Source organism: Sabethes cyaneus, chromosome 3, assembly GCF_943734655.1.
Source record: "Sabethes cyaneus chromosome 3, idSabCyanKW18_F2, whole genome shotgun sequence".
Classification (NCBI taxonomy): Eukaryota; Metazoa; Arthropoda; class Insecta; order Diptera; family Culicidae; genus Sabethes; species Sabethes cyaneus.
The window spans coordinates 238,127,358-238,150,268 of record NC_071355.1 but is presented as its reverse complement, the minus strand read 5'-3'; the positions used below and the strand labels follow the sequence as shown (position 1 = coordinate 238,150,268).

Below are 22,911 nucleotides of genomic sequence, written 5' to 3'. Positions count from 1 at the left end.
CACGTTGAATCCCTCTATTTCTAATTCCCGCGGCGTTCTTGATACGGCAAGTGTCCGTATGTCTTCCGTAAGGAAATTTACAATCTGACGTCCGTAGAGAACCACCGGATTCATAAGGTTAAGCTGTGTGTAGCGACGTATGCTCCTTGATCGAAGCGTCTTGCAGTGGGCAAAGTTGGCTCGAGTTCCAGTTTGAATGCGTCGATGAATCTCTTCTTACTCGTAGTGTTGTCGGTGGTGACTGAAGATCTCAAATATATGGACTCATCAACCATAACATTCATTGTCCGTGGGAAGCGAACACTGTTTTCTCTGGAGCCTCTCTCTACCATATATTTGATTTTCGACGCATTGATTTGTAACTCAATCGTCCCTGCCTCCATTTTCGTTCCGGTCTAGATAATCTCCGCCGTCCCAAAGGTTTTCTTACCTTACAGAGTTACTTGCCGCAACTCTCTGCGCGATTCCAAAGTGTTTAAAAGTGCCCCAAAAAACGCATATAGCACATCACTTGTCCAGAGAAGCCAACGGCGTCCATTTTTCCAGAAAGCCGTTCTCGTGCTTTATCTGACACAGCTGTTCGAGCTCCACTGTATCGTATGCTGCCCTGAAATCCTCGAAAATATTATGCGCGGGCACGTTGTACTCCCGACATTACTAGAGGATTTGTCGAATTATGAATGCATGAATCATGAATGTATTAACCCTCCGTTACTCGCGCTGTTGTATTTTGTACAACGCCTGTGAACCGTTAACTTTATCTGGGTATATCTCGGGACTTCAGCAATAAAGAAAATTACTGTTTTCAGCCAAGTTAATCCGCTGACCAAGATGTTTCAAACGGTGAAAAAAATTCCAAATGCTTTTTACCTAGTGGCATTAGTATTCGAGTGTATTCTATTAGGTTTTAGTATGCCTATACACAGGCTTCATTTTGCTCATCTTATGCATACAGAGGCAAAGCAATCTGATATTCACAACGATCAACTGCTTTCGTTTTCTGTAGACCGTTTCCTACTGTTTTCTTTTACGACCACTCATTTTGCGCAGAAGGAGCACAACGACAAGCAGAGCTCATATTTTCTTCGCACACCCGAGACACAAGACTATTCGCTCCGTGTCCCAAAGCGAATATGCGATAAGCAATTATATGAACTGGAACGATTTGCTCCGTGACCTTGAGAACATGCATTCGATAGCGCACCAGCAGAAAAAGAAAGATGAAACCAAACTGATGCTCGTTTCTCGGCAGAGCAAAGCAGCAAAGCACTGCCAGAGCAAAACAAAACTCGTCGCGTCGGAGAAGGTAACATCCGATTGATGGAGAGCAAATCGAATCGTCTTCTGCGCTTTGCCAGTAAAACGCCGAGAGTTGAGATTTTGACGTAGGACTACGTCTTACGGCAAGTTTTGAGATAGGGTGTCATTCCAAAAAATCGAAAAATGCGAGCGTCACGAAAAATGAAAGGTTTTGAACGCTAATAGCTCAGCGGTTTTCCGATCGATTTTCAATATTCTTACACCAATCGATCAATAAATCTTCTAAGAATTGACCCAAATGAAAAAAAGTATGGATCCTTGATGTTGAACTATTGAAAAATTGAAAAAAATTAACCTATGTTTTACCAGAATTCTCGCTTCGTGATTGGTTGGAAGATTCTTTGCGATGATCTAAACCTATACCAATTTGATATCTGTGCTTGGGAAGTACGCCACAACAAGTGACAAAGTTTCCTCATTTCAACAAGTTTTCTTAACACCGCGGTTAAACCTAGACCATTTTGATGTCCTTGCTGGGGAAGTACGCCAGAAAGAGTGACAAAGCCCCCTCGTGCCAACAGATTTCTTACGAACGCGAATAAACCTAGTCCAATTTGATGTCTGTGTTAGGGAAGTGTGCCAGAAAAAATGACACAGGTTCGTTGTCCCAACAGATCGCAAATTCTTTACTGCGTCTGCGAGACGATTAAACCTCGACGAATTTGATATCTTTGTTGGAAAAATGTGCTACAGCTGTAGTGTTCGGTTATAATAAAAGCAAAGTCGTGGGCTTAAACCGTCATCAGACATTACCCTTCTTTATCGACAGACTTCGCAGCCGGCTGATTAGAGTACAGGAAAATTACGAGGCCAGTGTAACGATCCTACTGACTCTATCAAGCAAGCACCGTCTAGCCGAGATTCGAACATGCGACGACTGGTTTGTTAGATCAGCATCGTACCTCGAAGCTAAGTAGGCGGTCTGTTCGGTTATAATACGACTCTGTATGAATACGCATGCTTGCCGATGCCGTTTCATTAGAAGTGTAGTGAAAAGATGTGCTGTTGATAAAATAGGATTGAATTGGTAAAATCCCTTCAACGTGGGGAACCATGGGTAATAAAAACAATCTTTCAGTAAAGTAGCAGGAAAGCAATAGTTTGTGTTCTTGATTTTGTTAAATGGTTTTCAAATGCACAATATTTTGAGAATTGAACGTATGCAATGTTACTACTTTGATAAATGTTACATACAACGCATGTAGCATGTATATATGTTGCATATAGCATGTATACATGAAGAATCGAATGATTACAAGCATGAATACATGCTACTATTACTACAAAGAGACTTACGTAGTCCTGCGTCACCTATATATGCGGTCGTGTCTTGTACACAACCCCTCTGATTTTTTTGCAGAGCACGGCAGAAGCCTGGTACTATAAATCGAAGATGGCGCGAGTAACGAAAGGTCAATCCATAGTAGCACGAGCCATCTTTAAAGCCCCTCTGATTCTGCCTTAGGAAATCTCTTTCTATTGGGGAGGATAGAGGATGTCATAAAATCAGGGAAAGAACATTGTAAGCGGCGTTTATCAATCCTTTCAGAGTTGGCGTCCTTTTTGTAGAAAAACCACACCTTCCATGAACTTTTTCGATAGTTTCTCCAACTTTCAAGTCCTTGAAATTATCCAGTGAAGTGCCATTGTTGGTATTCATTTGATTTGGCTCGTTTACGGTAGCTTAGAGGAGCCTTAAGGCTTTTATGAAAATAGTACACGAGGAGCACTGCTTACATCTATGTTAGGAGGTATGATCGATACGCCCGATTTACTGGGTTAGCAGGATTTTACAGTTTTCTTAATATAGAGGGGAAGCTAGGAAGCCATTGTTAGTGGTTCTTTGCCTTTTTTATAGTTCTGCCGGGAGTCGGTCGTTTTCGGTCGCTCTATTATTGTTCGGCAGACTGATATCTCGCGGGATCTTTTCGAGATTGGAAGCCAGGACGGTGCTATCACTTGTAGGCGCACATAGGTTAACTTCCGCTCTGTCTCCTTTGTTCTATCGCCGTTGAGATGCCTGTCGGAGAACTGTTTCCACCTGTTGATCACTACGCATTCGTTTATGACCAGATTTCCATCCGCCTCCCTATACATGTCAGCCTTCGGCGTGTACCCTTTATAAGATTGGTTCACCTTCTCATAGAACTTACGCATGTCATTGACCCGGAGCTGTGTCGACACCAAATCGACGCTGTGTATGTTGATTTTGCCAAGGCTTTTGACAAGGTTCCACACACTCCAGCGGTTCAGAAATTTAGAAGAATGCGTCTACCTGAGTGGCTGACAGAATGGATCCCGTCGTATCTGACATCGCGTAGCTCAACGGTGAGAGTTGGCGGGGCGTGCTCTGCTCCGTTCCGGATTCAGTCCGGTGTTCCTCAAGACAGTGTCTTGGGACCTTTGTAGTTCGTTCTTTACATCAACGATCTTTGTGGAAAATTGAAATCCCCGAAACTATTATACGCTGACGACCTCAAATTTTACCGCGTGATTATAACACTAACAGACTGTCCAAATTTTTTGTTGATGTTTATAGCCTGAAAACACTTTACTGATTACTGCTTGTTCTTACGCAGTTTTCTCGAATATGGACTGCAAGTTTTTCGAAGCAAATGGTCGCCGGAAATCATCTCTATCTAAGGTCCATTCTTTGGCAGGTTGAGTTATTTTTAGACACAAATTGTGCCTCTTGCTCCGTCTACTGTAGAAACCACCGATCGAGAAGTTTAATCTAACTCGTTTCACTAACAGGACGACGACACTACTGCTTGTGATGTTGTTCGTCAAATGTAAGAAGGCTCTGTTTCGCCCGGCCCACTCTTCATTGCAGGGCGGCTCGGGTGTACTCTATCGGCTTTTATGATTCTTGCCAGACGCACAAACGAAGATGAGAAAAGGAATAACAATTACCTCGTGGTACGTAATCTCCTTTATGGCAATGGTGGTTTTGGCCAGCGATCGTTGTATACTGGCGGTGTGGATAATCCTCAGGCACTACGGGCCGAAACGGTCTCAACGTCGACCGTATGGGTAGACGGCTGTCTACTTGATATCCAGGCTTCGCTGAAAACATTCAGGGTAGTGCAACAGATCTCATGGACGAATATGCTACTACAAAAGAACAATCTGGACGGATTTCGTTTTACACTTTCGCGGTGCCGTAAATATAGACGACTACCAATCTGATTTCTACCTTCCGGGCTCGAATAAGGGATTCGTTTTGTTCTATCCACTTTCGCCCTTTACCACACTAATGACACTTAACTTTCTGCGCTCCAGGGGCTTTTTCGTGATCATTTTCTCATCATTTCTATCTAAGGTCCAATCCTTGGCAGGTTGAGTTATTTTTAGACACAAATTGTGCCTCTTGCTCCGTCTACTGCAGAAACCACCCATCAAGAAGTTTAGTCTAACTCGTTTTGCTAGCAGGACGACGACACTATGTAGGCGCTTGCGACTTACGACTCTATTCGTCTGTCAGCGTGTTAGCCGCGATTCTCAACGCGTGTGTTCGGGGAAAGGCTGCGTTCCTATGGAATAGACCAACCTCGTTGTTTTTATGTCTTGACCTTGAATGAGGCCAGGCATACAATTAACATCCCTATTCTGTTCTGTATTTTGCACGAAATTTTGCCCATTTGATTTTGCTGGCGGAAATTTCGTTCGCAAAAACTTTCGTTCGAAATATAGAATAGCGGTGTTAGTTTTTATAACGGTAGAAGATTTTACAATTACAATTGAGGGAACGATAGGCGACAGTAATGAAACAAAGAGTCGACAGGATCCAACAGATTGAGACCAGGCGTGTAGGGAAAGAGCGGAATTTGTTTATTAATCACCCGTTTTTATTTTGTCTTAATAATCCGAAAGTCTACAATTTTATTTGCAGAATTTAATATTGAAATATAACTTCATTGTAAAATAATGTAAAACTTACAGTAAATATACCACAAAGTTCACTGTTTTTGTTTTTTTCTATGGGAAAAAGCCGAAAAATTTAGTGTAACAGCATTTAATCACCTCTTTATTCGCTGTAAAATTGGCGGTTTACATTAAAATTTACTGTGAAAACAGCAATATTCATGGCAACTTCAATGTAACTTTTACAATGCTTTTCACTGTTTCAATGTGGTTTTTCGTTGTTTTGTGACAGTGTGAAATTCAATGTTTTTTCCGCTGTACATTTTTATTCGGGAACCCAGTTTGTTGTAGGTAGTCGTTTCAACGAAGTTTATCATTTGTTCAATTTTGGTATGACAAAAAATGTGTTTAGAAGATTAAGGATTTGCATTAATTAGTACTAAAAGTAACACGTCTGTGCGATGTTTTGTTATATCGAAGATTAATTTAAATTTAAATTTTTCACGATCTCTGTCCTGCTTCTGCTACTGATTTTGCACAGCGATAATCTTTCTCCTTTCATTCGAATAAAGTGGCGGCTAAAGCGCTTCGAAAGAACAAAAATTCTTGCGAAGATGCTATTCTAAGTAAAACAACATGCCTGGATTAGTTTCGTTGTTTCAAACACGGTACTTTAGATATTAACGACGGTTCGCATGCGTTCGGACAAAACGCAAGAGCTTGATTTAGCAACTTTTTTGGAAATTGAGGAAGTGCGAAGAATGAGAAATTGGATGAACTGGAAAATTCCGGTACATAGCCCAAAATATATTGGGTCGTTCAATTACAGGTGGGGCTCGTCCCCACACTCTTTCGGTTGATACCCGAATGTTTTAGTGACAAAACTACTGCCGCACCCTTATATACTTTAGCATTTTAAGAGTTACCCGACAAGCCATTTCCAAGCAATTGCATGCAGTGGTGTTCAAAAGAGATACAAAAGGAAGCTGGTAATGAAAAGGCACAGCAACTTAAATGAAAAAAGTCATAGGAACTCTGTCTGGTCGTATACGTCGTCAGCTCGGCCAAATACTGGCACAAGCGACCTGGGACTAGGTCGACGTTATTGATTATCAGCTGTTTAAACCAAACAAAACTATCATTGGAAATGGAATCAAATTTTATGAAACAGCATTGGGGAACTGGAGGGGAGGGGGGGTTAAGGGGGGCTAAGTTCAATTCGAAGGTTTCAACAGAGCTGATATGAAGTCCAAATTAGGTACGCATTTTCGAGAAGGGAACGAATTAGGCAAGGCAGTGCGGGTCTTCAAAGTCTCGTACAATTTTTGCAATAAATCCCAACTGGCGAGTGCGCTTTTAAAATCATCGTTGTAACCCTTTTCAATTCAATTCGTCAATTTTGTAGTTGTCAATTTTGTTTCGGTGGAACGTTATAACCTCGAATTTAGAGACGCTGATAGTCAAGTTATTCACTTTGCACCAATTTACAAAAATCTAAGAGAAGTTGAAAGCGGTAACAGTCTTCGATGCAACGAATTATCAAGTAGATTTCAAGCATAAACCAAACTGCAGCCTGTTTTCAGGGTAGAGGTAGCGTTGTTGAAGAGTAAAATGAATAAAAGTGGTCCTAAGTTACTGCCTTGTGGCACACCAGATGGATTCGTGAACGGGGACGATACCTTCGAGCCAAGTTTCACTTGTAAAACTCTGTCGCAGAAATACGAATGTAACACCTAATCGTAATGTTTTATCAAGCAATATGCGATGATTGATGCGATCGAAGGCAGCTTTTAAATCAGTATATATCACGTCTACTAGCTCCATTTCAGTAATGCAATTGGAAGTAAAGTCTAGTAGGTTCGTCGTCACAGAGTGACCAGCCACGAATTCATTTTGGTTAAAAGAAATGTAATGTTTAGGGCTACAAATTAAAGCATCGCTCACGATTATTGCAAGTAATTTGGACGCTGCGGACAAACTGGTAATACCACGGTAGTTCCTGATATTTCAGCGATCTTCATATTTGAATACCGGGAACATGAACGAATGCTTCCAAATGCTCGGAAATTTTCCTTGTGCGAAAGATTTGTTAAAAATGCAGCAGATGTTATTGAATGTTATTATAGAAAAGACGAAATTGTTTTCCTCCTTCCTTTGTTTGCTTATTCTGCTAATACACTCAACAAAGGAACTTTAGTCGTATAAAAATGGGTTGACTACTGGATAGCACGAAAAAATTTAGCATAGTCTTACTTAAGTACTGCCAAAAAGATGGGAAAAAGTACTCGAGAGCTCGCCTGATACTGACGGAAGCATCCGTCTACCCTACTAGCACAGTTCTTGAAAACTAGTTGTTGGAACCGATATATGACTTATTTCAGTCATAAATAGGTTACTACAACCAGAAATGTCAAAAGTGTGCTAACTTGGTACACCAAATGTCTGGGCAAATCTTCGACATCCATTACTTATTGACCTCAATATCTATCTGTTGCTGGTCTGTTCCCAAGCAACATTCCGCGCAACACTTCACTCCCACCGGGGTTTTACGATCAATATTGGTCACCAGAAGTCTGCGACAAAACCCCAACTGCCATGTTTCATGCAACCAAAGCGCAAGCTCAAGCCACATTATTCTTATTCAGAATTCCTAGAATTACTAGTTATTTGCGTTTAAACAGAATTTATTTATTCATGGCGTAATCAAAATGCAGGAAATGAAAGTTTGCTTTTCCATAATTGCCCTAATACTGTAAAAAAGTCAAATGTTCGGCTCATTATAACTAAACCAACAATCCAGCACAAACCAACTAATCAAGCACTTCCTGAAAAATACAGTCCCCATGTTGACAAGCATTCCTCTTCTTATCAAGACAAATATGTAGAGATTTGGTGCCCCATACACTTCACCGTCCAAGCTTCGTAATGCCGTTTAAACTTCAAACAAAGCGAAGGTCACATCTTCGCCTTACGCACGCCAATATTTATTTGTTATTTTAGCTGGCAAATCGAATGCAAATTCCGTCTCTTATTACAAAAAAACGAAACCTAGGTACTACATTTCGTTTTTGAAACTTAACGTTCTGTTTTTATTCGATAGACTTCGCGGCCAGCTGGCACCACTGCCGCCTGTCCACGTGGAGGACAGCAAAAAAAAAGCTGAAACAATTAGCCCGAATCTTCGGCCCTACGGGGGATGTTTTTTTCCTTCCTACCAACCAACACCGTCGTCGTGTGTTCCGTCCAAAATGGACATGTTTTTCCTGCCATTAGGTACTGCGGCAATTTAGAATTTTCTATTCAAATGGGACTGTATATTAGCTTTTGAACTGTGTTACGTCTCTCTCTGTTCCCGTTGAAGAAGGTAGACAGACTCAAATGTGTCGGACGTTTTAAATGGTAGCGCAGCGCTTGTTGATGCTATAGGAACTCGCATGGAAACAGGCAGACCATTGTGGAAAAAATTCCGTAGAAATCAATGGGCACTTCGCGGCGTATTGTCCCATTTTGTTTTTTTTTTCTAGCTCAACATAAACAAGAAACTTTAGCTCGACGCGCGTCGAATGTTGACGTCGAATCTAAATAAGAAAACGACAAGCGGCTTGCTTTGATTGAATTACGATTTCCTTGGGTGACAAATGCGTCGCGACGTGAGTGCTGTCTTTGCGAACGGCCTACTTGAGATGATAGCTATAGAACAGCGAAGGAAAAATCCTTTTGATTAACCCCATTTAGAAGACCAAATCCGGTAAATCCACCTGAGCTGCAAACATGCACCTTCATTGGTCGGTTGAAGCCTCAAACAAAAGCCAATTCCATCGTAACATTTACTTCCTTTGTAGTCCATTTATTGCCGCAAAGTCGACCATTTTTTTCAGTCCCGACTCTTGCTGCCTGCCTGCCTGTGAAACTGTTGCTCTATTTGTTGACTTTTTTTTCACACCCCACGTTGCCCCACGATCATGCTGCTGCTGCTGCTTCATTCATTCATGCTTATTTGTTAAACAAACTCGTTTCACTTTTTTTGCCCATCTCGATTCGCTTGGCCCAAGCGGAAAGTGACCATCGCTGCTCGTACGCTCTTGCCGGCTGGTTAACTGACTGGACAAACGAAACAAAACGAAACGAAAAAAAAACGGAATCAACCATGCTCCGTTGTCCACCCCCCGAACGAACAGATTGAAGCAAATTAAATTAAAAATGTGTTTATCACGCTTTTTTCTTCTCTGTCTCTTTTTTTTATTTTCACCACGGAACAGAAGCCCCCCGACGGAAGTGGCCGGTATCATGTACAGCAGCAATCGACGACGACGACGTCCACGCCGATGACGATGACCACGAGCGATTATGTAAAACAGCCGGTTGCACCTCAAGTGCCGGCGATGCCCCTGGAACCGATGACCAAAGCAACGCCCCAACCGCAATCATGCAAGTGCGAATTCTGCGAATATCTGCAGGCTAATCGAATTAGCTTGAGTGGTTCCGGAGGGTCGGAAACTTCGGCGGAGTCCACCGGTGATCACGTTTTTCAGTGCGAGTTCTGCGGCGAAGGATTCGACAACCAAACTAGCTTCAACCGGCATCGCTGCGGAAGCACCGACATTCAGGTGTACCGCTGTGAATCGTGCCGGAAAGAATACGGAACATCTCGGACGGAGTCCAGTATTAGCAGACTAGAGGGTAGAGGGAAATGTGATATATGCAATAGAAACTACGTGCAATCAACGGCGGGAGAAGTGGGCGGAGCGTCTGCGACGCTCTATGGGCAGGTTGGACGTCCTGCCCTAGCGGAAGCCACCAGCTACGGTGCGAAGGCTTCCGCTTCCGATAGTCCACTGGAACATGACCTCAGCAGTATTGAACCGTTCGGTTCGGATAGTGAATGTATTAGCGAATTGTTAACGGACGGAGTTTCTTCTTCGGCCACAACGACGACGACGACGACGACGATGACAACTACGATGGAACCGCAGCAGACGAGTCTCCCCCCGCTGGCGAAAACCTATTCCGTGCTGGGAAACTTAGATCTACAGCAGCCAATCGCCACCACAGGAGGACCGGTCGGAGCAGCAGTGGGAGGAGGAGGCTCCTACATACAAAATGCCAAAATTAGTAGCGAATCTAGTGTTACCAGCTTGCATCAGTACGACAAATACGAGGATGAAGACTACTCATCGATGTCAGAAGATGAAGCTATTGTTCCAATAGTAAATATGCCCCCGGGCCGTCGGAACCGTCCATACTAAACTGTAGCTTTCAATTGCAGGAACCCTATGCCAAATCGCCAAACCAGGAGCAAGCCAAAACCGAGTTGCCAATCCAGGAAACGATCATCGACACCAGCAGCAATGTCGGACTGCCGTTCTGCACCGGCGCCGCCGGGCTGGTGTCGGTGCGGACCGCCTCCGAGGAAGAGGGCAAATGTGACTCATCGAGCAAGGGTCCGGACGTGGGCCAGCCGGAACGGCCCTTCAAGTGTCACATCTGCGAGCGGTCCTATCGAAACCACAAGAACCTGAAGGCCCACATCAAGGGGGCCCACGAAGGGGTACGGGCGAATCAGTGCGAAATTTGCGGGAAGAACTTCTCCGGCAGCAGCTATCTGGTGATTCACCGCCGGCGGCACACCGGCGAACGGCCATTCAAGTGCAACACCTGCGGGAAGGCCTTCGTCGACAGTCGAGCCCTGTCGGTGCATACCCGGCTGCACACGCCGGGCAGTCGGCTTAAGTGTAAGTCCCATTCCCAAGCTTACTGAACTGTTCCTTCAATTAAAATGTTTTTTAAAAAAATGTAGAACAAATTTTCTCCCGAAAAACTGTGCCGCCTTGTTTCACGGCCCCCGTTCTGGTTTTTTTTCTTTCTTTCAGGTATGAAGTGTGAAAAAACTTTCTCCAGCGCATCGGCACTGACCGTTCATAACCGATTGCACACCGGAATCCATCCGTACAAGTGTGAAATATGTAAGCATGAAGCGGTGCCGCGGCCTTCGATTGGCTGTCGTCTACTTACTACTGAGTGCCCGTGTTTTATTCTTTTTTTTTCATTTCCTTTTTTAGGTGAAAAAACTTTTCCCCAGTACAACAATTTGAAGCATCACATGAAAAAACATGAGGCAGCCACGGAACAGCGGCAGGCGTCCCCGCTGGAAGCGAGCTCCGGCCTGTGTTCCAGTAGTAGCAATAGCAGTACTAGCAGCAGTAATAGTAATAGCAGCAGCAGTAGTAGTAGTAGTTGCGGCAGTAGTACTATTAGCAGCAGCAGCAGTGGAATTAGCAGTTCGGGCTCCGCGCTGGAGTACAAGTGCAATGTTTGCAGTAAACTTTTCGGAACCTCGGAAGAACTGCAAACGCATTTGAACCAACACTGCAAGGACCGACCGAACCAGTGCGAGTTTTGCTCGAAGGTGTTTCCTCGTTCGTCTCATTTGATCATCCACCGACGGCGACACACAGGTATGATTCACGTGAAACGTAGTTTGTTTATTGATCATGAACACTAACGATTGTTGGTTTCTTACAGGAGAACGACCATTCAAATGCAAATACTGCGAAAAAGCTTTTGTGGATTCCCGGGCGCTGTCCGTGCACACCAGGCTGCACACGGGTGAGAGGGTAAGTTGTAGTGATTCATTATTTTGATTATTTTCAAATTTTTATAATCAATTGGACCACGCTCAATAACCTGGTCAATCCATGTGGACGTGGAAGTCAGTTCTTTAAAACAAAGTTTTTAAAATTTATAATTCAAAATTCACCTACCTTTTCAAAATTTTCACTGTAAGCTCATCAATGCTGTTATATTTCTTGGCATAGATCCTTGGATTTAGATCTGAACTGTGGGCGTCGCCATAAGCATAAAACCGGGGTGGTTCGTGCTGTTCCAAGCGTTCGTCTCCATTCAACCCAATCTTGTCGGTTTCAACCTATTCCAGACATCTTGCACGTTAAGCCCCTCTGCTTTCAGTTCCGGTGGGGCTGTTGAAGAGGACCGTTTTCGTCGCATTGTCATATCGACTGACATCCTTACGACGTGTACGGCCCACATCAGCCTACCGACTTTTGCAAGCAGTACCTGCAGCTGTGATTCATACGCCTGATCTTCGACGCATATATTTTAAGCCCAATCCTAGTCTTGAGACTAGAATCACTGCCTCCGCTGTCATAAGGTTCCCGGCTACGATATCAAAGTCATCTGCGAACCCTAGGAGTTGGCTACTTTTACCGAAAATAGTGTCTCTCTTTTGAATGATGAATATTTAGCATGCAGGATAAGCGCTCGCCGCGTCTCGAAGAAACTCGAAAGTGTCCTCGAGATGCGCACTAGGCGCATCAATCGATTCAATGTAGTTCTGATCAGTCGCGTCTGTTTGTCCGGAAAAGCGTGTTCGTGCATAATCTGCTATAGCCAGTTTAGACCGAGTTTTTCGAATGCTGCTTTGAAATCAATAAAGATGTGATACGTGGGCATCTTGTACTCCCGATATTTTTTCAAGATCTGACGGATGATAATAATTTGACTCGTAGTTGGTGACAGCCGGTGTAACAGGATTATCGGGAGTCCTTATCGGGGGCTTTGTTGATCCTCAGTAAACTGATTTCTCGTTTGACTTCGTGGAGATCAGGAGTTGCGACATTATAATCTTCCATGGGCATTCCTTGGTTAACTTCCGTTTTGACTCTTTCTGCAGCTTCAACGTAGAGGTGTTCATTGAAAAACTGCTTTCACCAGTCGGTTTGTGATCAAATTTCCTATCTCGTCTCTACATATGTCAGGTTTCAGTGTAGTCCTTACGAGCTTAGTTCACCTTCTCGTCAAACTTGGCCGGCCACTAGCTCGGCATGGCAGATTCTTACCTACTTACCTACTTATGTCCACCGGTTCGGCAGAACAAAGGGATGGAATCATAGATCTCCACTGCCGACGGTTACACCTGTCACTGGTCATGACTTTTACCTGTGGCCAGGACAGGTTCTCCTGTGCAGTTCGGATGTCGTTGGCAAAGCTGCGTCGCCTTGAGCCTCTAGGTCTGCCTTTTCCACGCTGTCCTTAGGTACTCCAGAGTGCTACTCGGCACATCTCGCGCGCTCTTTTCCTCAAGGTTTCCACTTTTACTAACATTCTTGAATTTCTGTTGCTATCAGGCGTAGATAACACCGACGCACAGTGGGACGGATTAAAAAGAAGACGGACATCGATATTTGTGACGAAACTATTAAAGGTATACCCTTAATGTCTTCTGCAAAGTTTCTTCACTTTATAAGAACTTTATTATAGTATTTGAAGATTAGGGATTAAGGGGATAGTACAACGGGTAGAAAAAATAACTTTTTAGTTTCAAACTTAACACCTTCGATTGGTAAGAAACATTTGTAGAGAATATTATTTTGCGCAACATCACTGAAGAAAGAAAGTGGCTATCTCTTAAGGGAAAAAAGTTACGGAGCGAATATAACCCGTAATATAAGTTTTTTCACATAGCTCTTTTATTTTAACTTCTATAAGCATGAAATGTTCTGCAAAGTTGTAGACAATGATAATTTGCATATTTTTGTACAATATGTGGAAACGCCACAATTGCCGGTTTTCAAGTTGTGTAAATTTTATGCTTTTTTTATTGCAAACTTGAAGGGGATATTTATTGAGTAGTAGCAGAATGTAGCAGCTGACTTATAATGTTTTTGGAACATCCACTCTTCATGTATACGGATTTGTATAAATGACAGCGGGATCTCATGGGCCAAATGAGTAAACTGCATTTAAGTTTATCAGTTTTACAGCACAAGAGAACGTTTAAAGTCGTACAAATCTCATTTTACGTTAAATTAGTTGATTTCTTTTACTAAACATGTCTTATATACACTTAAACATAAAAACAAATTTAAGCTCAAATGCCATAACCAAGGTGAAAAGTAAAATATAGCCTTTTCGAAACAAGGCCCTTTGTGTTTTATTACGACAGACTTTACGCCCAGTTGGAAGAACTCAGGACAATTGTAGGGAAAGTGCTGCGATCCGATCTTCCAGTCGAGATTCGAACAGGCGACTATTGGCTTGTTAGGTAGATATTATTTACTTTGACTCTCTAGCAGGTAACATCGAAAAAAGGTACGTTCGAGTTAATGACTTTTTTCCACAATTCGTATGTCTCCAACGCTATATCTAAATATTTTTTTTAAATCAAATGCATTACAAAATTCAAATAAAGCGTATAAAAAACTTACAAAAATGTTGAGGTCGAATAATGTGTTCCAAATGATCTTTTCTCAAGAAATAAAAATGACGTAATAATCTTTTTAAAATTCTCATGAATTCTTGGTTTTGAAAGATGATAACTCTCAAATGCATGGTCAGAATGTTGTTATCTTGTTTCCAAAATACCAAGAATTCGGTTGTAAACAAACTTTCTATATTGTTCATTGAAAACAAATTTCATACGTTGCTCAAGGGATCTAGGTCCACAGGGGGTCTTTCTCGTTAGAGGGTTAAATCTTCAAAACTGATAAACTTAAATGCAGTTTACTCATATGGCCCATGTGATCCCGCTGTCATTTATACAGATTCTTATACATAAAGAGTGGATATTGCAAAAACATTATAAGTCAGCTGCTACATTGTGCTACTGCACAAGAAATACCTTCTAAAATTTTGCACTAAAAAAAGGCAAAAAATTTAAACAACTTGAAAACCGGCAATTTTAGAGTTTCCACATATTCTGCAAAAAATTGCAAATTAGCACTGTCTGTAACTTTGCAGGACATTTCATGTTTATAAGAGTTGAAATAGAAGAGCTATGTGAAAAAGACCCATATTAAGGGGGTATCCGCAAGTTTCGCTCCGTAACTTTTTTCCCTTAAGAGATAGCCACTTTCTTCCTTCAGTGAAGTTACTCAAAATAAAATTATCTACAAATGTTTCTTACTAATCGAAGACGTTAAGCTTGAAACTAAAAAGTTATTTTTTCTATTTGTTGTGTTATACCCTTAATCCCAAATTTTTCAATACTATTAGAAAGTTCTCACAAATCGAAGAAACATCGCACAAGACAGTAAGTTGATATCTTTAGTAGTTTCGTCACAAATATCGATGTCCGTCTTCTTTTGAATCCGTCCCACTGTGGCGACGTTGGGGTTCCTCATTGGATATTCAGTTGTCAGGCCACCAGGCACGAATATATCGCAGGTAGCGAATAATAAATACCAGCAATTTTTTCGGTGCACAGCAGTACGGATTTAGCATTTGAGTTGAAAATTCGAGTTTTCGTAAGTAGAATAATCCGGTTTTCTTAGGGGCCAGTCCCGGCGTAGTGGTTAGCATTCACGCCTCTCACGACGAGGACCCGGGTTCAAATCCCAACCCCGCAGAAGTCACGAATGACATAAGCTGTTAAAGTGACTATAATTCTGGCTTTCCTGATCCCTGTGGCTGTATCAGTCTTGGTATCCCCATCGAGCGTTGTCTGGTTACCAAGGTATTGAAAGTCTTCCACCTGCTCAACCTATTGTTCCTCTACTGTGAAGTTGGTATGATTGTCAGTGTTCACTACCATAGATTTAGTCGTTACTACATTGAATGTGAGACCTGCTTCTTCACATTCATATTCCCTATGACGATCGATGATATCTCGTGGCGAACAGCTATCTTATGTTGCCTCCAGCCGTATGTAAAAAAACGGTCCTTTATCTTCAATAGTAACATCCTCTCGTTGATCCTAGTCTAATCCATCACACGATCCTGCAATATACCCAACACTAAGAACCAACATAACCGAAGAAAAACGTGGCAAAACACTCCGTGTGGCTATAACAAGCAGACACCTGATTTATTGAAAACACGTACTTTTGACAGATGCAATGAACATACGATCACAGTAAACCATGGAAAACTCATATCGCATACATACACAATGTATTTGTTTTACAAACGTCCACGAATCTATTAGAAGTACAAAGAAACTCGATCAAAAAATTATTTATTTCAAAATCAAATTAAATCAACCGATTAATTAAAGTATACTCCATCACATTTTTGCCATCTCTCAGACACAATCTTTCGGGTTGCAACCTTGTGCTTATAATATCCAAATTTGGAGTCAATTTTTGATTTTTTTTAAAGAAGCGGACCGTTGTGCTACTAAGTCGTGCTGCATCCGTCGGAACAACCAGTAATTGCAGAAGGAGCAACATTCGGAGAATACGGCGGATACCGTAAAATATCTCACTTGAGCGTTCTCAAACACAACTGTTGCAACATGATGTCGAGCATTGTCATGCAGAAGAATAATAATTTAATCACGTCTAGAATACAAGTATTCTTGCTGTTTATCTTGTAATACAATACTCAAATGAATCAACTATAGCTTGTACCTTCGAAGTAATTCGTGCAGCTGTCGGACTAATTTGAAGGATGGCGGAGGGAGATTATAGCTTAGCTGAAAGAGAACCTAGTTCAAGTAACGAAGCCTAAAGCCGCTTGGTTCTATTTGAATACTATATAGGTTCTATAGCGGTATGGTGTTGCGTAAAACCAAGATGATGCAAGTCAAAAACTACGTATAGTTAGCTATGAGACCATAATAAAACTGTTAATAAAGCAAATTTATTGTGTTTGCATTACACAACTCATATACACAACTCATATAAACTTACTATGAGTAGGGCATAGTAATACAATATGGCACATCAATCAAATCTGATCTTATTGCGGTTGCTTTAATATTTTTTGAAACGATGGTTCTACAATTGATGAAGGGACGGTAGGGGAAAGAAATGAAATTTTTTTTTGGTGAAGGAGGGGAAGAGTGGAGAGGAAAGAGGGGGGGGATATTGGTAGCTACGCTTGACAAGTAGTCATTTTGACTCCTAGCTTTTGTCCAATGCTGGAAGGTGCATGAGTCGAACCAAGCATTAATCTGAGATTATAACCGGATTCGAGCCCACAACACCCGCCAGGGCATGTGGTTCGCTGGTACTTGTACCTTTGAACCATAGAGGCGTTGGACTAAAAAAAATATTAATATATATGTATGACCGCATTTCAAGATCAAGACTAAAAACTTGAGATTAGTCTATCAAATTGGCTGTAAAATATCGTACTCAAACGTTACCGGGAGACCCTTACATTGGATCGGGCGGACCCCAATCAGGCGTAGAGGCGGAACATATGACCGGGATCTACGAGTAAAGGTGATTCAAGCAGTCCATAGCAAGCCTGGGACTTCTTTGCGGGATTTGGCGAAAAAGTTCACGGAGAGCCACAGTACAGTTCGGCGAATTTGTATGCGAGAAGACTTGTGGTCGTATCATGCCAGCAAACACCCAAACAGGACGCTGAAACAAAACCTGGTTGCTAAAACCCGTGCAAGGACGCTGTACGAGCAAGTGTTGACCAAGTATCAAAGGATGCATTTTGATGGACGATGAAACATACGCAAAAATGGATTTCGCACCATTACCCAGCAACTAATTTTACCTTCTCAAGCGTAAAGGGGGTGTTGCGGGTAGAATAAAATTTGTTTACGCGGATAAATTTGCCCGTAAGTAAGATGATTTGGTAAGGGATCTGTAGTTGTGGAGAGAAGACAAAGGTTCTCATCACTGGGCAACAATGAATGGCAAGGTTTACAAGGAGGAGTCTGGATGTGTCTTCAGAACAGGACTTTGCCATTCATTCGACCACACAACGGTCCGGTAAAGTTCTGGACTTGGCAAGTTGCCATTACCGCCGGAATGTCGTCAAGTGGTATCAGGAGAACAAGATCGATTTCATTGAAAAAAACTATCAATCCACTAAATTGCCGGGTTTTCATCCCATCGACAGATATTGGGAAATTATCAAAGGCAACATGAATAATTGTGGCAGATCCACACAAAAAACAGGGTAAATGGAAAAGTGGTGGAGCAAGATGGCAAAAACGGTTACTGTAGCCTTTGCCTGGTCGCAAATGTCCAAGGCAATGCTCACCTGCGGAAGAAGTTCGATTCTACCGTTATTTGCTGGGGAACTTCAAGGTCACAACTTGAAATCAACAGCACACTACTTCTTACCGAAATAATTTAAACAATTTAAACTATCCTATAATTTATGTTTAACTATTTGCAGATGTTGAAATAAAAAACTTAAAAGAAGTCACGAGCTTGAGAAAACTGCTTCTTTTCCAGGCTTCAGATTGTTCGAAAATGTGGAAAAATTTTCATTTCGCCTACTGCGATCACCAAACAACTTCCGTTGCCAAGGAAACCTGTTGTTTCGGCGCCGGCATGGGAACGTTTACATTTTACGTACCAGTGTCGCCAACATTATCCAAACCAAACCAGGAACCGAACTGATGGCTTGCAGCAACACAACTTTACTTACTGGTCTTATATATGTTGATTTCGCTGTTTTCACGGAAACTGTTCTCAACTTTTCATCTGGTCCATAATGTACTTTTTCAACTAACCCCTTTGGCCAGTTTCAACGGTGCAAAGACTCGTCCACCAACATTACCAGATCGCCGACACACTATTCCTGGTATTTCCTATTGTCAGGTCATTTGCGACTCCTAATTAACTCGGTACGATACTCAGCCACCCATCTACGCCAAAAACGGTCAGCATAAATTTGAGAATGCTTGCAGGCTGCGCGACAATTCTGCTCCTGCTCATCAAACTCGTGGTCAACCTGGATGGAGTTATTTCTACCTAGCAGCAACATATTTGGCGATAACGGTTCAGGTTCCAGGGGATCATCTGGGACGAGGTGTCAGCGGTCGATTGCTGATGATATTCATCACCTCACACAAAGCAGTTCGCAGCACTAAATCCGTTGGATGATTTTCACGAAGCATCGCACGAAGACTTTACGCACACTTTACGGAGCGAACCAAACGCTCCTAGTAACCTCCAAAATGGGGAGCACCAGGTGGAATGAATTTCCACTCCACGCCTCGTACGCTTAAATAATCCTCAATCTGCGGCTGGTCCAGAGTTCCTATTAGCTTCTTCAGCGTTTAGAATAAATATTATTCGTGTTTTGCATTGAACCAAGCTTCTAACCAATTTGCGATTTCCTACAAAGGAGTGAACCGTTAAGCTACTAAGTCGTGCTGCTTCTGTTGGTATAATCAATAATTAATTGCAGGAGGAACAATATCCGGAGAATATGGCGGGTTCAGGAAAACATCTCACTTGAGCATTTCCAAATACGTTTTTCCACGGCTCTTGCGACATGAGATCGAGCATTGTCATGCAGAATAACAATTTTATCATATCTTTTCTAGTAAGTTATTTCGTAGTGCACTACCGAAATGAATCAACTGCTCGGTTCAAGGCTACTCGTTACCAATTCGTTGAGCGTCTCGACACACGCAAGTCGGCTTCATTACACTTACACTTTACACTTTTTTGGAGATAATTTGCTTATCGAATCCATGCCGATTTCAGAAGACGTCTCCACGTTTCTCGGTTTTGGGTTGCCGTTCTCCAGTCGCCCCTAAAAACCGGTGCTCTAGCATCCACAGCAACAACGCTCATCCAACGGGTACAGGGTCTGCCTCGAAGTCATCAGCCTCTGCCGGGTTGTCTCCTAAACATTGTTTTCGCTGGTCTCTCATCCGGCATCCTTGCTACGTGGCCAGCCCAATTGTAGCGTACCGTGTTTTAGTCGCTTCACAATATCCGTATCTTTGTTTACTTGGTATATTTCATAATTCGTCCTCCTTTGTCTAACATGCCGTCAAGAACTGATCACAGTACCTTACGTTCAAAACGCCAAAAGCTCGTAGCTCGTACCACTCGGAGAATCAGCATATTATAGAGCGCGAGTTTTGTACGGAGTTGCAGGCTACGGGACCTTAGCTGGCTACGTAATCGGTAGAAGTCCCTGTTTGCAGCCGCTATCCGTCTTTTTACTTCTACATTCTACACTACATCGTTGTCATATGTCACTAACGTACCAAGTTAAACAAGTTCGTCTGCCACTTCAAAAGTATCTCCATCTATCTATCTATGGTGATAAATGATAGAATTTGATAGAATTTATGGCAAACCCTATCCTCGCATGTAATGGGTACTACAGAAATTGACGCAACGTTGACCAGCACGGATTTTTTTCCGAAAAGATAGGTGACCACAAATCTGAGGCAGTTTATTTCCCGTTGTTTACCAACTTTGGATTCCAGCTTTCAAACTGACTAGGTGTATCTGGAGATGCCACATGCTGGTACAGATCTTACTTGACTAATGTGTGTCAAAATAGGCTCTGACGTCTCCAGCAACTTCTCCAATCAATCTGGTGTCCCGCAAAGCAGCTACCTGGGCCCACTGCTATTTTCAATTTATATAAACGATGTTTCACTGTTGCTCCCACATGACAGTCAACCATTTTATGCGGACATTACAAACATTTTTTAAATCATTATTTGCCTGAACGACTGCGTGGAGCAGCAGGAGTACTTGAACATATTTGTGGATTGGTGTGCTACGAACCGCTTGACGAAGTGCAACGTGATAATGTTACATTTGTTCAAATGTAAAAATTGAAATAAATTAAACGTTTAAATGAGAAGCTCAAAAATAACTTTATCAAAATTTGTGCGTGATTGAATGTTTTTTACAATGATTTTTAATATATTTTACACCCTATTATTTCAAATTCTAACCTTTTTTACATATTTGCTCCCTATTCCAGGTCACCTGTGACATCTGTCTGAAAACCTTTGCCAGTAGCTCCGGACTAATTGTACACCGTCGCATTCACCTCGGAATCCACCCGTACAAGTGCGACTACTGTCCGAAATCATTCGCTCAGTCAACCGCTCTCAAGTATCATCTGAAAAAGCATGACACCGCCAATCTGGCTACGACCAGCGATGCCGATAGCCCGGATGCCACCGGCTCCGTTGCTCAACAGAACGAATCCAGCCTGGAGCAGCTGTCGGACCAATCGAATCCAGCCAGCAGCAGTACGCTCGGTTCACCTCAGCCTCCGCAACAGCACCTGCTGCAACAGCAACAGCAACAGCAGCAACACCAGCAGCCGAAAGCCGGCCACGTCAAGTGTCAGATCTGCAACAAATTCTTCCGTTCGGCCGAGTATCTGGCCCGGCATCGCCGGACGCACTCCGGTGAACGACCCTTCCAGGTGAGTTGCTCGCGCACCCAAAGGCAACTGCTTTTGTAATCTTAACAAAAGTAATTGCACCATTTCAGTGCGAAATCTGCGGTAAGAATTTCAGCACAATGAGCTACCTGGTGATCCATCGGCGCCGGCACACCTCGGAACGGCCGTACAAATGTCCGCACACCGATTGCGTCAAAGCGTTCGTGGACAGCCGTGCCCTGCAGGAGCACAGCCGGTCGGTACATTCGAAAATTCGCGTCCCCTGCGAGACCTGCTCGAAAACCTACTCGAGCGTTAGCAATTTGATCGTTCATCGGCGCATCCACAGCGGTGTCCACCCGTTCGAGTGTGACATCTGTGGGCGCTCCTTTGCCCAGAAAAATGCCCTCAAATACCATCTCAAACAGCATGTCAGCAAACAGGAAACGAACACCGAACCGGGGACACAACCCTAAACCTTCAACCCCACACACACTCACACACAAAACCACAGGAACCAAATCAGTATTGAGCCGTAGTTTGTATAGTTATATAGTGTAACCGTAGAGTGCTATTCAAGCGATTCCTAGTTTAAACACTAATCAGTGATCAGTCTTACCAACCAAAAAAATAAAGGGAAGGCAAACCTTCCCAAGTTATTTAAGCCAAAATACGTTGCATGAATGTGAGAACAAAAAAATCGTCTCTGTAGGATTAATGCAAATTTTAGAAATCAAACAACTCGAAACCAGTGGCAGGTCAGGTGTTTGTAATAAAAAAGTTAAAAAGAAGCAAAAAAGCAACAAAAAACAATACACAAAAGAATCGTTCCTTATTTAAAGACTTCTAAGCTAATTTTAGATCTAATTGTAAACGACGACAAAAGTAAAAGCGGACCTAAATAAAATTACAGAATAGGACAGGTCGTAAACTAAACCAAAGTACGAATAGGTGTAGCAAAAAACCAAAAACAAAACAAAAAACTAAACTAAACAAAAAGAAAACAAAGATACCAGAAACGAATTTTTTGATTTATGACTATGGAAATTATAAAAATTATACCAGATGCAAATTCACCCTGGGCCATGCGGCCAGAGATTCATCATGACGGAGAGAACATTCCCTTACCTTCCCAGTACAGCTTGCTTTTGTGCTGAACAGCTGATTCCCTCCTGATCGGATCGGTTGTAGGGGGCCCCCCCTACGTATTTTATCTAATAGGCAATAAAACAACCTGTTAGCGAGTCGAACCGTTAGCACCTGTTACGATATGACCGATCGCCGCGCGCCGCCGACGAAGCAAGAAATGTACTTGCACAATGTAAGTACGCACATCCGTACGTACATTCCATAAATCAATCAACAAATAGTGGAACAGAACTCGGAGCAGTCTGCTCTCGCCGCTGCTGCTGCTGTCTGACCGGTAGGTACAGGTAAGTAAGGAATAAATACTGATCGCAATCAAGCTTTTCGCTGTCTTCAATCGGACGGACGAACGGAGTCCGGGTCCAAGTGTAACGGATGCCTGCGGGTGATTTGTTTTTCACTTTTTATTCAGTACGCGTACAATTGAAACAGTTCAGTTTTTTTCCTCTTCCACTCGTTCGGTTCGGTTATTAATATAGCAATCTATCGGGCAATGTGCTA

General features: G+C 42.5%; 1 protein-coding gene across 1 annotated transcript in view; it reads left to right on the top strand.

The window, feature by feature from the left end:
- LOC128740948 (zinc finger protein 271-like) overlaps positions 1-21,740 on the top strand; it is a 90,292-nt gene extending 68,552 nt beyond the window's left edge. Inside the window, exons 2-8 of the mRNA XM_053836525.1 lie at positions 9,444-10,391; positions 10,451-10,916; positions 11,055-11,147; positions 11,244-11,639; positions 11,707-11,798; positions 20,854-21,306; positions 21,375-21,740. Of these exons, the coding sequence (XP_053692500.1) occupies positions 9,444-10,391; positions 10,451-10,916; positions 11,055-11,147; positions 11,244-11,639; positions 11,707-11,798; positions 20,854-21,306; positions 21,375-21,740 (2,814 nt within the window). The remainder of the gene's footprint in view (positions 1-9,443; positions 10,392-10,450; positions 10,917-11,054; positions 11,148-11,243; positions 11,640-11,706; positions 11,799-20,853; positions 21,307-21,374) is intronic.
- The last annotated feature ends 1,171 nt before the right edge of the window (positions 21,741-22,911 follow it).